General features: G+C 36.5%; 2 protein-coding genes across 5 annotated transcripts in view; both read left to right on the top strand.

Moving 5' to 3' along the window:
- LOC111459136 (ubiquitin carboxyl-terminal hydrolase 13-like) overlaps window positions 1–4891 on the top strand; it is a 16709-nt gene extending 11818 nt beyond the window's left edge. For both annotated transcript variants that reach the window (XM_023101903.1, XM_023101904.1), the window contains exons 20-32: window positions 712–780; window positions 873–983; window positions 1916–1971; window positions 2116–2293; window positions 2483–2584; window positions 2749–2820; window positions 2969–3034; window positions 3240–3305; window positions 3392–3478; window positions 3618–3734; window positions 3891–3965; window positions 4048–4134; window positions 4233–4891. In XM_023101903.1, the coding sequence (XP_022957671.1) occupies window positions 712–780; window positions 873–983; window positions 1916–1971; window positions 2116–2293; window positions 2483–2584; window positions 2749–2820; window positions 2969–3034; window positions 3240–3305; window positions 3392–3478; window positions 3618–3734; window positions 3891–3965; window positions 4048–4134; window positions 4233–4274 (1128 nt within the window). In that variant the 3' untranslated portion in view covers window positions 4275–4891. The remainder of the gene's footprint in view (window positions 1–711; window positions 781–872; window positions 984–1915; window positions 1972–2115; window positions 2294–2482; window positions 2585–2748; window positions 2821–2968; window positions 3035–3239; window positions 3306–3391; window positions 3479–3617; window positions 3735–3890; window positions 3966–4047; window positions 4135–4232) is intronic.
- A 1954-nt stretch (window positions 4892–6845) lies between these two features.
- Window positions 6846–10876, top strand: part of LOC111459128 (outer envelope protein 61-like) — a 6591-nt gene continuing 2560 nt past the window's right edge. The window contains exons 1-9 of one of the 3 annotated variants that reach the window (XM_023101888.1): window positions 6846–6998; window positions 7162–7310; window positions 8136–8366; window positions 9147–9203; window positions 9336–9464; window positions 9956–10033; window positions 10130–10200; window positions 10406–10455; window positions 10581–10746. In XM_023101888.1, coding sequence (XP_022957656.1) covers window positions 7227–7310; window positions 8136–8366; window positions 9147–9203; window positions 9336–9464; window positions 9956–10033; window positions 10130–10200; window positions 10406–10455; window positions 10581–10746 — 866 coding nt within the window. In that variant the 5' untranslated portion in view covers window positions 6846–6998; window positions 7162–7226. Of the gene's footprint in view, window positions 6999–7118; window positions 7311–8135; window positions 8367–9146; window positions 9204–9335; window positions 9465–9955; window positions 10034–10129; window positions 10201–10405; window positions 10456–10580; window positions 10747–10876 lie in introns of those variants that run through there. The other 2 variants (XM_023101887.1, XM_023101889.1) reach the window with 2 other exon arrangements.

Raw genomic sequence — 10876 nt, 5'->3', positions numbered from 1 at the left:
AAAAAAAAAAAAAATCATCTGATTTTACTTCGCTTATGCAAAGACTAAACAAAAAAAGAAAAAGAATCTGAATCATCAGGACAACTCGAACTGCTCAAATAGAGAACAAATGACGATCATAGCTACTAAATTTGAAGGAATTACACCTTATACAAATGGGTTTGGATTAATCCGAAGTAGAAGATTGTCACTATGTACCCCACCTGGCATTCCGTGAAATTCTTTTGGGGATTGGCATTCTTATGCTAGCTGCTACTTCCTTATTCTGGTTTATTTTAATATAAATTTATTTGGTTCTTATTGTTGGAAAAATTATGGGAAACTAGGAGAAATTTGATCAAGTCAAAAGGAAAACAACTGGGTGACATAAAGAAAGGAATCATAATTACTAAAAATTTTGAGACAGGAAGTTTATGCCATCTTCTTGAACATATTTACCATGATCTTATTCCTAATAAGTGGCTTTCTTCTAGGAATCATCTTTTGATATTCCTATCACTATGACAAGTGTATGTATGAATAATTGGTAGTATGTCCAATCATACCTCTCTTTCTTAAACCATCTATGTTAGCAGAGTTTGTTTGCATTGCAAGAAAGACTTACGTTAAAATTTAAATATCTGTCATTGCAAGAAAGACTTCCTTTATATTATGACTAAGTTTTGTGGCATTGGTTAATTGTTATAATTGATATCCTATGCCCTATTTCAGGAAATTAAGTTTGAGCCAAACATTATGTGTGAGCCTATTGACAAGAAGTTCACATTTCGAGCAAGTCAGGTAATGCTGTTTTTGTCAGTGCACCTCTGCATGCTGACTTTCTAAAGTATGTACAACATTTACTTAGTCTAGAAGTTGTTTTTCTGATGCAGCTAGAAGATGGAGATATTATTTGCTTTCAAAAATCCCCACCAGTTGAAAATGTTGAACAGTACCGATATCCTGACGTTCCCTCATTTTTGGAGTATGTGCATAACCGTCAAGTAAGACATCGACATGTTTTGTGAAACTTTATTTGGTTCACGTATTCCTATGCTCTCTTACAAGTACAAATTATTAGACATGCTTTTATAATCATATCTCCCTCATGATAGAGTTATTAGACATGCTTTTAAACTTCATTATGACTTTCTCTGGAAATTTATGGAAGAGAGAAATCAAAGAGTATTCATGGAGTAGACACAATCTCATACTGGTCTATTACTTTAGCTTTTTATAATCATATATCCCTCGTGATAAATTGGAAAGGTATTTGGGAAGGTCTTTTGTAAGTATCGTGGATAACACATCCATTTTGTAAATTTCAAATATCAATGAAATTGTCTCTTATCAAAAAAAAAAAAAAAAAAAAAGTTTAGACGGTTTTATTCTTTGCAGACTCGAGAAAAGGTTTTCTTATGCGGTAAAGAAAGGAGAAGATTTATTACAGAAAAGGAAATATAATAGGATTAGTAACCTCTCTTAATATACACGAAGTGTATAGAGAATGAAACAAGAAGGAAAAAGGAATTCTAAACTTATAATTATCTGGTAACCAAAGCCCATAAGCTGAGTTGAGCTCCGTTTCAGATGTCCATCATCCAGTTCTGTTGTTGCTTCCTAACAGGGATTGCAGCTTAGAGAAAAAAAGCTATAAATTCTTCTTGGTGTACCCTAATGCAGGATATAGTTTTGGTTAATTTGTGTTGATGCAATCCAAGTGCCTTAATGTATGACCAGAAATTACTCAACCTTCCCATTCTTTATTCATTATTTGACATGCAGAGAATTGTCTGGCAAACCTTTTCCAGACGCTGATGTGCTTTATTGATTTACTTGTGTGTGCGTGTTTGGGACAAGAAACATGAATTTTCTCATTTTGTTGTGCAATTTACCAAAAACTGATTGGTTGTGCACTTTTGATTTATGTTACCAGGTTGTTCATTTTCGATCCATAGAGAAGCCTAAGGAAGATGATTTTTGTCTGGAAATGTAAGTGGTATAGATTATTTATTACCGTGATAGAAATTATATATTGCATACCACTTGAATCAGATTGTAATGAAATGTCTTATGACAGACTGTAGTTGTTACTATATATATTGTCTCTTTATTGCATTTTCTTGATTTTTGTAGGTCAAAACTTTATACGTATGATGATGTAGTGGAAAGATTAGCCCAGCAACTTGGTATAGACGATCCATCAAAAATTAGATTAACGTCACATAATTGTTACTCTCAGCAACCTAAACCTCAGCCAATCAAGTATCGTGGTGTGGAGCATTTGTCTGATATGCTGGTCCATTATAATCAGGTAATAATTCCCCATCCTCGAGAAATAAGCACTATTATTATTATTATTATTATTATTATTTTGAGAGAAACAATGATATTTAATTGATGAATTATAATATAAAAGGCAAATATAATGTCGGTGGATTACAAATAAGCACTATTAATAGTTCATGATCTAATGTCTTTGACCTAAATGGCTTATGTACAGACGTCAGATATATTATACTATGAAGTACTGGACATCCCTCTTCCGGAGTTACAAGGTCTGAAAACGCTTAAAGTAGCATTCCATCATGCAACTAAGGATGAAGTGAGTATATACTACAATAGTGATTGAATTCTATATCTCAAATATGTTAAAATAGAAGTGTTTACATATGTATTTCTTGCGTGCTTATTTGCATGCATCTGGGTCTGCATGTGCTTGACAGTGGTTCAACCTTTTCCCCTTACAATTATATTCCATGTTATCAGGTTGTTATTCATACAATAAGATTGCCGAAACAGAGCACTGTAGCAGATGTGATTAATGATCTTAAAACAAAGGTACTTGTTTCTTAACTTCTTTTTATCCAAATCTTTTGTGGGTTGTGTGATGTGTCATATGTGCGACATTGATAGAGTGTACATGCATCTATTTTGTGCCATTTTGTCCCTGTATTTTTCTTTTTACTTACATTTCTTTTATGAATAGGTTGAATTATCTCATTCAGAGGCAGAGCTCAGATTGCTTGAAGTTTTCTATCATAAGATCTACAAGGTGTGACCGTGAGAGGTCTTTGCATGGCTATTGCTTTATATCACTCATTGTTTTTAATTTTGATTCTGCTAATAAGTTTCTACAAAAAAAGATTTTTTTTTTTTTTTTCATTTAATAAAATTAGGACCTTGTCCCTTTATTGGACATTGCAGACGAACAACCTATATCCCTCTTCATAGTTTAATTCTGTCATCCGCTGATACAGGTGTTTCCTCCTAACGAAAAGATTGAGAACATTAATGATCAATATTGGACTTTGCGGGCAGAAGAGGTGCATATCTTATGCAAGGAATTTTCTTAATTTTTTTAAAAATGTGCTCTCTCTAATCACATAGTTTCGTCCTCTTCTGTTCACAGATTCCAGAAGAAGAAAAAAACCTTGGTCCAAATGATCGCCTAATTCATGTTTACCATTTCACTAAAGACACCACTCAGAATCAGATGGTTAGTATGGAGCAGTATCCTTGCCCAAATGATTTTCATTTGATGATGTTTGGATATTCAGTATTTCAAGCAAATAGGATGGATGCTGGATTTCAATAACCCCTTTTAATGACTACGGTGTTTCCTTTGTTATCTATAGCAAATTCAGAACTTTGGCGAACCTTTTTTCTTAGTCATAAATGAGGGAGAGACTTTGGCCGACATTAAATTGAGAATACAGAAGAAGTTACAGGTTCCAGATGAGGAATTTGCGAAGGTATTTGTTAGGTTTTTCTTCGTACCGTGGTCTGTACTTAGGTAGTTGTTACTTATTAATGAAGTTTGTAAACCCATCGATATTACTGAGACAGACAAATAAATATCCGAAGCAATTTTATTTAATCTAACTGTGTTTTGCTGTTTATGTTGTCAGTGGAAATTTGCATTTCTCTCACTAGGTCGTCCAGAGTACCTCCAAGACACAGACATCGTTTCAAATCGTTTTCAGGTTCGTCTGGATCTTTATTTTTTTCCAGTTACTCTCCGCTTTGTGATAGCATTCTGAATATAGTCCTGTTCATGTGCTTTAGAGAAGAGATGTCTATGGTGCATGGGAGCAATATCTTGGATTGGAGCACACTGACAATGCGCCCAAACGAGCTTATACAGCAAATCAGGTAAAACGAGCTTATACATCTTTCTTTGCTGAAAGCTGATCAAACAAAAATGTGGCTATCATTTGCTGTGGTCTTAACTGAATGAAACATTTATGCAGAATCGTCATACATTTGAGAAGCCAGTAAAAATCTACAATTAGTAAAAGACAAGACAAGACAAGACATGGACATGACTGGGTTGTTTGTTGTGTCTTCATAGCATTAGATGAGTTGGGAAAAATCTACCACACGTGTTTGGTCGTTAAAACGAGCAAAGGATTGGTGAGCAGTTCAAGTAAAAGCTGGCATAGAGTATTATATTGGTAGCAGGATTCCATTTTGATTCTGTTGGCCATTTATTCTCTAGCAACAAAATGGTTGGGGGAAGGACTTTTTCTTCAAATAGATGTGTTTTGTTTTCAGTGTCTCAACCACCTCAATCCCCCTGATCTTGTTATTACAGACGGAGAGGTTTCACCCTCTTCCTCTTCCCTTACCCTTTGACCATGAAGAGAAAAAGGCCCTCCCTCAGCATCAGTTGAGTTGTAATTTAGTTTATAAACAAGATTTTTTTGACTAGTAGTTGAATATGTACACAAAGAAGTATAGTTGGGGACCTGAAATATTGTTATTGTTATTATCATTTTTTCTTTTTCTTTTTGGGCTGTTTGTTTCCTGATTTTTGGTGGTTTAGTCAGATGCGTAATGGTAGTAGTTGTAACTGAACTTGTCCGGGCTTGTGTGTATGCATTACTTGGTCATCCAGCCATTTCATTCTGATATATTGTCTTAACTCTTTTTTAGCAGTAAAGAGTTTGGGAGGTGTTTTGCCTTGGTGTTCTTGGCTGCCTCTCCTACACACTTCTTTCTTTTTGGATGTTACGTGTGACTCGTAAAATAAAAAAAATCTTTAAAAAAATGAAATGATTTTTAATGCAATTTTAGTCTTCCTTTCTAAAGAATCTTTGATTCGTTTTTAGTAACAATCCGGCCGGTTATTGGCTGTGTGTGTGGCTTATCTGCATCAGCAAATTGGTTCTTTCCAGTCTGCCGGCCAACCCCGCCAGAATCCATTATCCTTCTTTTTAACTCTTCCCTGATCCGACCTTTTCTTCTCATCTGCCATGGCCACTTCTTCCCCATTCGAAGTGGATGAGTGTCGTGGTGTCCTCCGCGTTTACAGCGATGGCTCCATCGTCCGCTCTTCCAATCCAAGCTTCAACGTCCCTGTCCTCGACGACGGCTCCGTTCTATGGAAAGACCTCCTCTTTGACCCCATCAACCATCTTCACCTCCGTCTCTACAAGCCTGCTGTTTCTTCCTCTACACTCCCCGTCTTCTTCTACATACACGGCGGTGGCTTCTGCATCGGCTCTCGCACCTGGCCCAACTGTCAGAACTACTGCTTTCGCCTCGCCTTGGAACTTCCCGCTCTCGTCATCTCCCCCGACTACCGTCTCGCTCCTGAGAATCGCCTTCCGGCTGCCATCGATGGCGGCTTTGCGGCTGTCAGGTGGCTCCAAGCCCAAGCTCAATCGGACCACCCCGATCCCTGGCTCGCCGACGTGGCCGATTTTAGTAGAGTTTTCATCAGCGGTGACTCCGCCGGTGGGAACATCGCTCACCATCTTGCAGTGGGACTGGGGCTGGGTTCGCCTGCGTTGGCGCCCGTTCGAGTGAGAGGCTACGTTCTTCTGGCGCCATTTTTCGGCGGGACGGTGAGGACTCGGTCCGAGGCGGAAGGCCCCAAAGATGCCTTCCTGAATCTGGAGCTCATCGACAGGTTCGATTATACCGTTTAAGTAGTTTGAATTGTTATAAATCTAAAGTACTGAACCGCTTGTTTTTGTTTCGATTTCTGAGCAGGTTTTGGAGATTATCGATTCCGATCGGAAGCAGTACCGATCATCCGCTGGTGAACGTGTTGGGACAGTCGAGCCAAGACCTGGAGGCAGTGGAGGTGGATCCGATATTGGTAGTGGTGGGCGGCGCTGATCTGTTGAAAGATCGAGCGGTGGAGTACGCAGAGACGCTGAAAAAACAGGGGAAGAAGATAGAGTTGGTGGAATTTGAAGGAAAACAGCACGGATTCTTCACCATTGATCCAAATTCTGAAGCTTCTAACCAATTAATGCTCCTCCTCAAGCAGTTCGTGGCTCAACATTCAGGCTGATAGATCCATCCTTCTTCCCTCTGAATCTGCTCAATAAAATGCTCAAATCTCCATCCATTCGCTTCATAATTCTGCGTTCTATCTGAAAATTTGAAGTTCTTAGTACAGATTTCAACCTAAGATTTTCAAATAGTTCAAGATATCTAAACCATGGAATTATGTTGGGATTTGATCGGACATTTTTCTTAGCACTTAGCCAGAGCCAAGAACAGAGAAGACGTTCAAATTTTATAATTAAAAAAAAAAACTAATTTAGAATTTTAATATTTAATATTTATTGAAAATAACATGTTAGACTACAAATTTAGAATTTTAAATATTAGAATTTGGTCTAAATTCTAATTTCAGACAACCTTGTAAATTTATTTAATTTAAAATCAACTAAATTCTAATTTCTTCCAAATTAATAACCAAACTTAATATGTAATCTAAATATTAAAATTGAATATTTAAAAATTGAAATAAAATAATTTGATCATTAAAATATTCAAGTTCCAAACATTTCGCAATAAATAAGAACACGTGTTACAAAAATAGGAGGCGTTAATTTATATACAAATAGAAAGAACAAATTTGAAAAGGCGTATCAATGGGGACCGAGAATTCACACAAATTCGTGTTCTTCGTTGATTTGTGATTCTGCATCATCCATATGCAAATTCATTCATAATTCCAACGGATCAACGGCAGCACAAGACAAAATTTTATTTAGGTAAGTTTACAGAATCTTCCGTCCGTACTTTCCGTCTCCATTCCGATTACTGTCCACAGCTTCGGTGTTGGCCTCCAATTCATACTTAGGGTTCCTATTTTGTGTTCTGATGAATGGTTGGAAAATTGGCTCGCCTTCAAATCCCCTGATCGTCCTTTTATAGCTTCATTGATTACAAGCTTGACGTAATCGAGACCGACAGAGGAGAGAATATTGTATCGAGCGAGAATGATGGATCCGGAGCTGATGAGACTGGCCCAGGAACAGATGAGTCGCATGTCCCCTGCGGACTTTGCCAAAATCCAACAACAGGTGTGGAATTTTGATCTGCTATTTTTGTTTTTCATTTAATTGTTCTTTCACGATTCGAGATTTCGATGTACATCCTGGTCGTCACTTGCTTTTTTCACATCCTGGTCGTCACTTGCTTTTATTGAAAATATTGCCGTCAGTTTCATTTTCAGCCGGTGGCAGATTTTGATATGACGATCTTCATCCTATCAAGGAAGTTTTTGAATTTTATAATCTATGGATATGCAGATTACTCAGCTTTACGTTGCCCCCGTTTTTCCTGTCTGCGCTTTTCCTGTTTTACTGATAGGATCTGCTGTTTGTTTCCCTTTGGAGCATTTCAAAAGAATACTATCTAGAAAACTTCTAGTTGCTACGTAAAAATTATGGGATTGATTGCATGGATTAATTGACGAGTCTGACTGAAATTAGTTTGCAATTTGATTAATTCTTTCTGGATTGAATAACCCATTTGCGAACTCTGCTAGTTTAGCGTTAATTGCATATTACTAACGTCTTGTGTATTTGGCCTTGTTGTGGTGTGTATACTCATGTCCTCGTGTTACCATATTATTAGCAACAGGTGTGGAATTTTGATCTGCTATTATCAATCTTTTTGGATAGGGAACACTTTCATTGATTAATTGAAATGTTACAAAACATATGACCATCCAAAGGTATAATAAAAGATTTCTCATTTGATAAGAAAAAAATTTAAGCTGTAGCTGTTGAATGGAACCATGTGTTTACACCAATAAAGAGCATAAAAAAGAGACACTTCTAAGATATGCGTCGGGCGACTTCTCTGCTTCGGAATAGCCTATTAATTCCATTCCATGTCCTCAGGTGATGGCCAATCCAGACTTAATCAAGATGGCCTCAGAAAGCATGAAGGGCATGCGTCCTGATGACTTGAAATATGCTGCAGAGCAGTTGAAGCATACCAGTCCAGAGGATATGGCTAAACTTAGCGAGAAGATGGCTAATGCATCACCTGAAGAGCTTGCGACGATGCGTACTCGTGCTGATGCCCTGGCCAACTATGAATTGAATGCAGCTGAAATGCTGAAGACACAGGTAATATTTATAGGGTTTGATTCAAACAATTCTCTGTGGAGACAATGGAGAAGTTTCCCTTTTTAATTGGTAATGCTTTATCTCTCTTTTTTTTCCTTCTTTCCTTGGTTTCTCCCAGGCCTTCAATTCTTAGGACTTAGATGATATCCACCTTTCGTTTTAATTTTATCTCAATTAGAAATATTATTTCTAAGTTCTTGGAGGATTTCTTATTGACGTTTTGTTTTATTTTGAACAGAACCTCCTCTACAATAAAAATAAGTTTCGTCTTATGAATAAAAAATTGACTCTATCTTATGTAAGCTAAATATTTTGTTCGAAAAAATGAAAATTTGACTTGTTCAAGTGCCAATCAATTATGTAAGCTATATATTCTTTTTGCTGTATGAGTCCACTCACTTTGCTGTATAGATCTAGGGACTAGTGCTGGTACACGCAATTTCTAATTAGTTTGCTGAAGCCTTGAACATGTGAATGGCTGTTATTCCATCGGACAATTATCTGGATGCCATACTGGAAAATCGATAGAAATTCATTGTCCCCATTGCTAGGCTATTATTGTGTCCTAGATTGTCATCGTGTAACCTTGGATGAGACACAATTCCTTGAATAGGTAGGTTATTATGGTGGGAGAGAAAAGAATACAGTTACTTCATTTTGTTTTGTACTCTGAAATAACACCTAGGACCAATTATTATTCTACTTCTATATCATATGCCGTTATCATTTCTCTTCAATGATGAATTGATTCTGTTGTGCATGTTCTGAATTATTATGCAGGGGAACAAGCTTCACAGTCAGGGAAGATTCAGTGATGCCTTGGAAAAATACTTGCTTGTGAGTATATTATGCTCCTTAGATTGTATTCTCTCTCTTTTGAACATTCATCCGAATAAATTCTCTCATTGAGTATAAGGGCAGCTCTACCCAACTCATGAACACTCTGTTTTCACATTCGAAAATTCTTAGGCTAAGAAAAACCTCAAGGGGATTTCATCTTCCAAAGGAAAAACACTTCTGTTGGCTTGCTCACTCAATTTGATGTCATGTTACTTGAAAACAAAACAGTACCAAGACTGCATAAGGGAGGGTTGTGAGGTAAGGCAGATTTTCTTTTTCCTTTTTAATATTTAAATTGTAGTTAACCATAATGATCTAATATATTGTACTCTTAGCTTTATTTTCTCTTTGCTATCGTCATAGGGTAAGACCTTATATGCTCATTACTTATTACAAACATTATCAGAGTTGATGTAAATTTTAAGTTTCTAGACAGCCTATGTGATAATATATATATATATATGCCGAGTGATGCGCTCTATTCATGCACTTTTAGGAATTCACTTGATCCATGGATTGTGATTTGATAACCTTCTATTTATGAGGTGCCAGAATCCTTTTTATTCACTGGGCCAACTTTCAAGCCCATAACTCTGACCTCGGACTTCCATTATTATTATTATTATTATTATTATTTTGCACATGATTATTATTTTAAAGGTGGCTTTTATTCAAATGATTAATTTTTTCAATTAAAGAAAAAAGATAAGTTTTTATATCTATGATACCAAACATTTCTCTTACCGTAGGTTTTGGCCTATGATTCAAGGAATGTGAAAGCACTTTACCGGAGAGGTCAAGCATATAAAGAATTAGGTCAATTCCATGTGAGTTTGGACGATGGCCTACCTTGCTGTTTTTGGATACTATACTCATCCAAATTGTATTATCTGCTGATTATTTCATGGATTTCATTTTGTTAGGATGCTGTTTCTGATTTGAGCAAGGCACGTGAAATTTCTCCTGATGATGAAACTATTGCTGATGTTTTATCGTGAGTTATTTTTCCCCATTATTTCATGCCACTTGTCTAATTGAATTTGCCAGCCAATCTTTATGTGTTTTCTCATAGTGTTTTGTGAGAAGTTTGACTAGGAGTTTACCGCCTGTTTTCCCATTTGTCATCTATTGTATCACATGTTATCAAGTGGCTTGTTCCATTGCTCTGATATATTCTGTGGATCTTATTGTTGCCACAGGGATGCCAAGGAAAGATTAAAAGAACACGATGTGGGGAATGTACGCAAAGGTATATCCTTTTTGCTCTATTTAGTTAATTATTTTCTCCACTGTATTTTCTGTAGTGTGACAGTGGTGGGATGAAAAATTACGTAGAGATTGAATTTGACATTAAATTTCTAACTAATTTCATAGGAATTGTCATCGAAGAAATAGTCGAAGAAGACGACCTTACATCTAAGAACATATCTGCATCAAGACCACAAGGAGTTGTTGACAATTCTAAGGCTGCTGATGTCTACCAGAATATTGTAAATGCAGAGAGTTTGCAGGAATTAAAAGATGACCCAGAAGCTATCAGGTCTGCATGTTTTCGTCTGGATTTTTTTGCTTAATTGTTTGATAGTAGGTGCTCAGCAAATCATTGAAGTTTTTGAGATTCTAATAATTTGGTGATTCTTTTTTATACCAAAAAAAAAAAAAAAAAAAAA

This window comes from Cucurbita moschata, unplaced genomic scaffold (assembly GCF_002738365.1).
Source record: "Cucurbita moschata cultivar Rifu unplaced genomic scaffold, Cmos_1.0 Cmo_Scf00022, whole genome shotgun sequence".
Taxonomy (NCBI): domain Eukaryota; kingdom Viridiplantae; phylum Streptophyta; class Magnoliopsida; order Cucurbitales; family Cucurbitaceae; genus Cucurbita; species Cucurbita moschata.
This window is presented reverse-complemented; position numbering and strand designations above follow the sequence as displayed.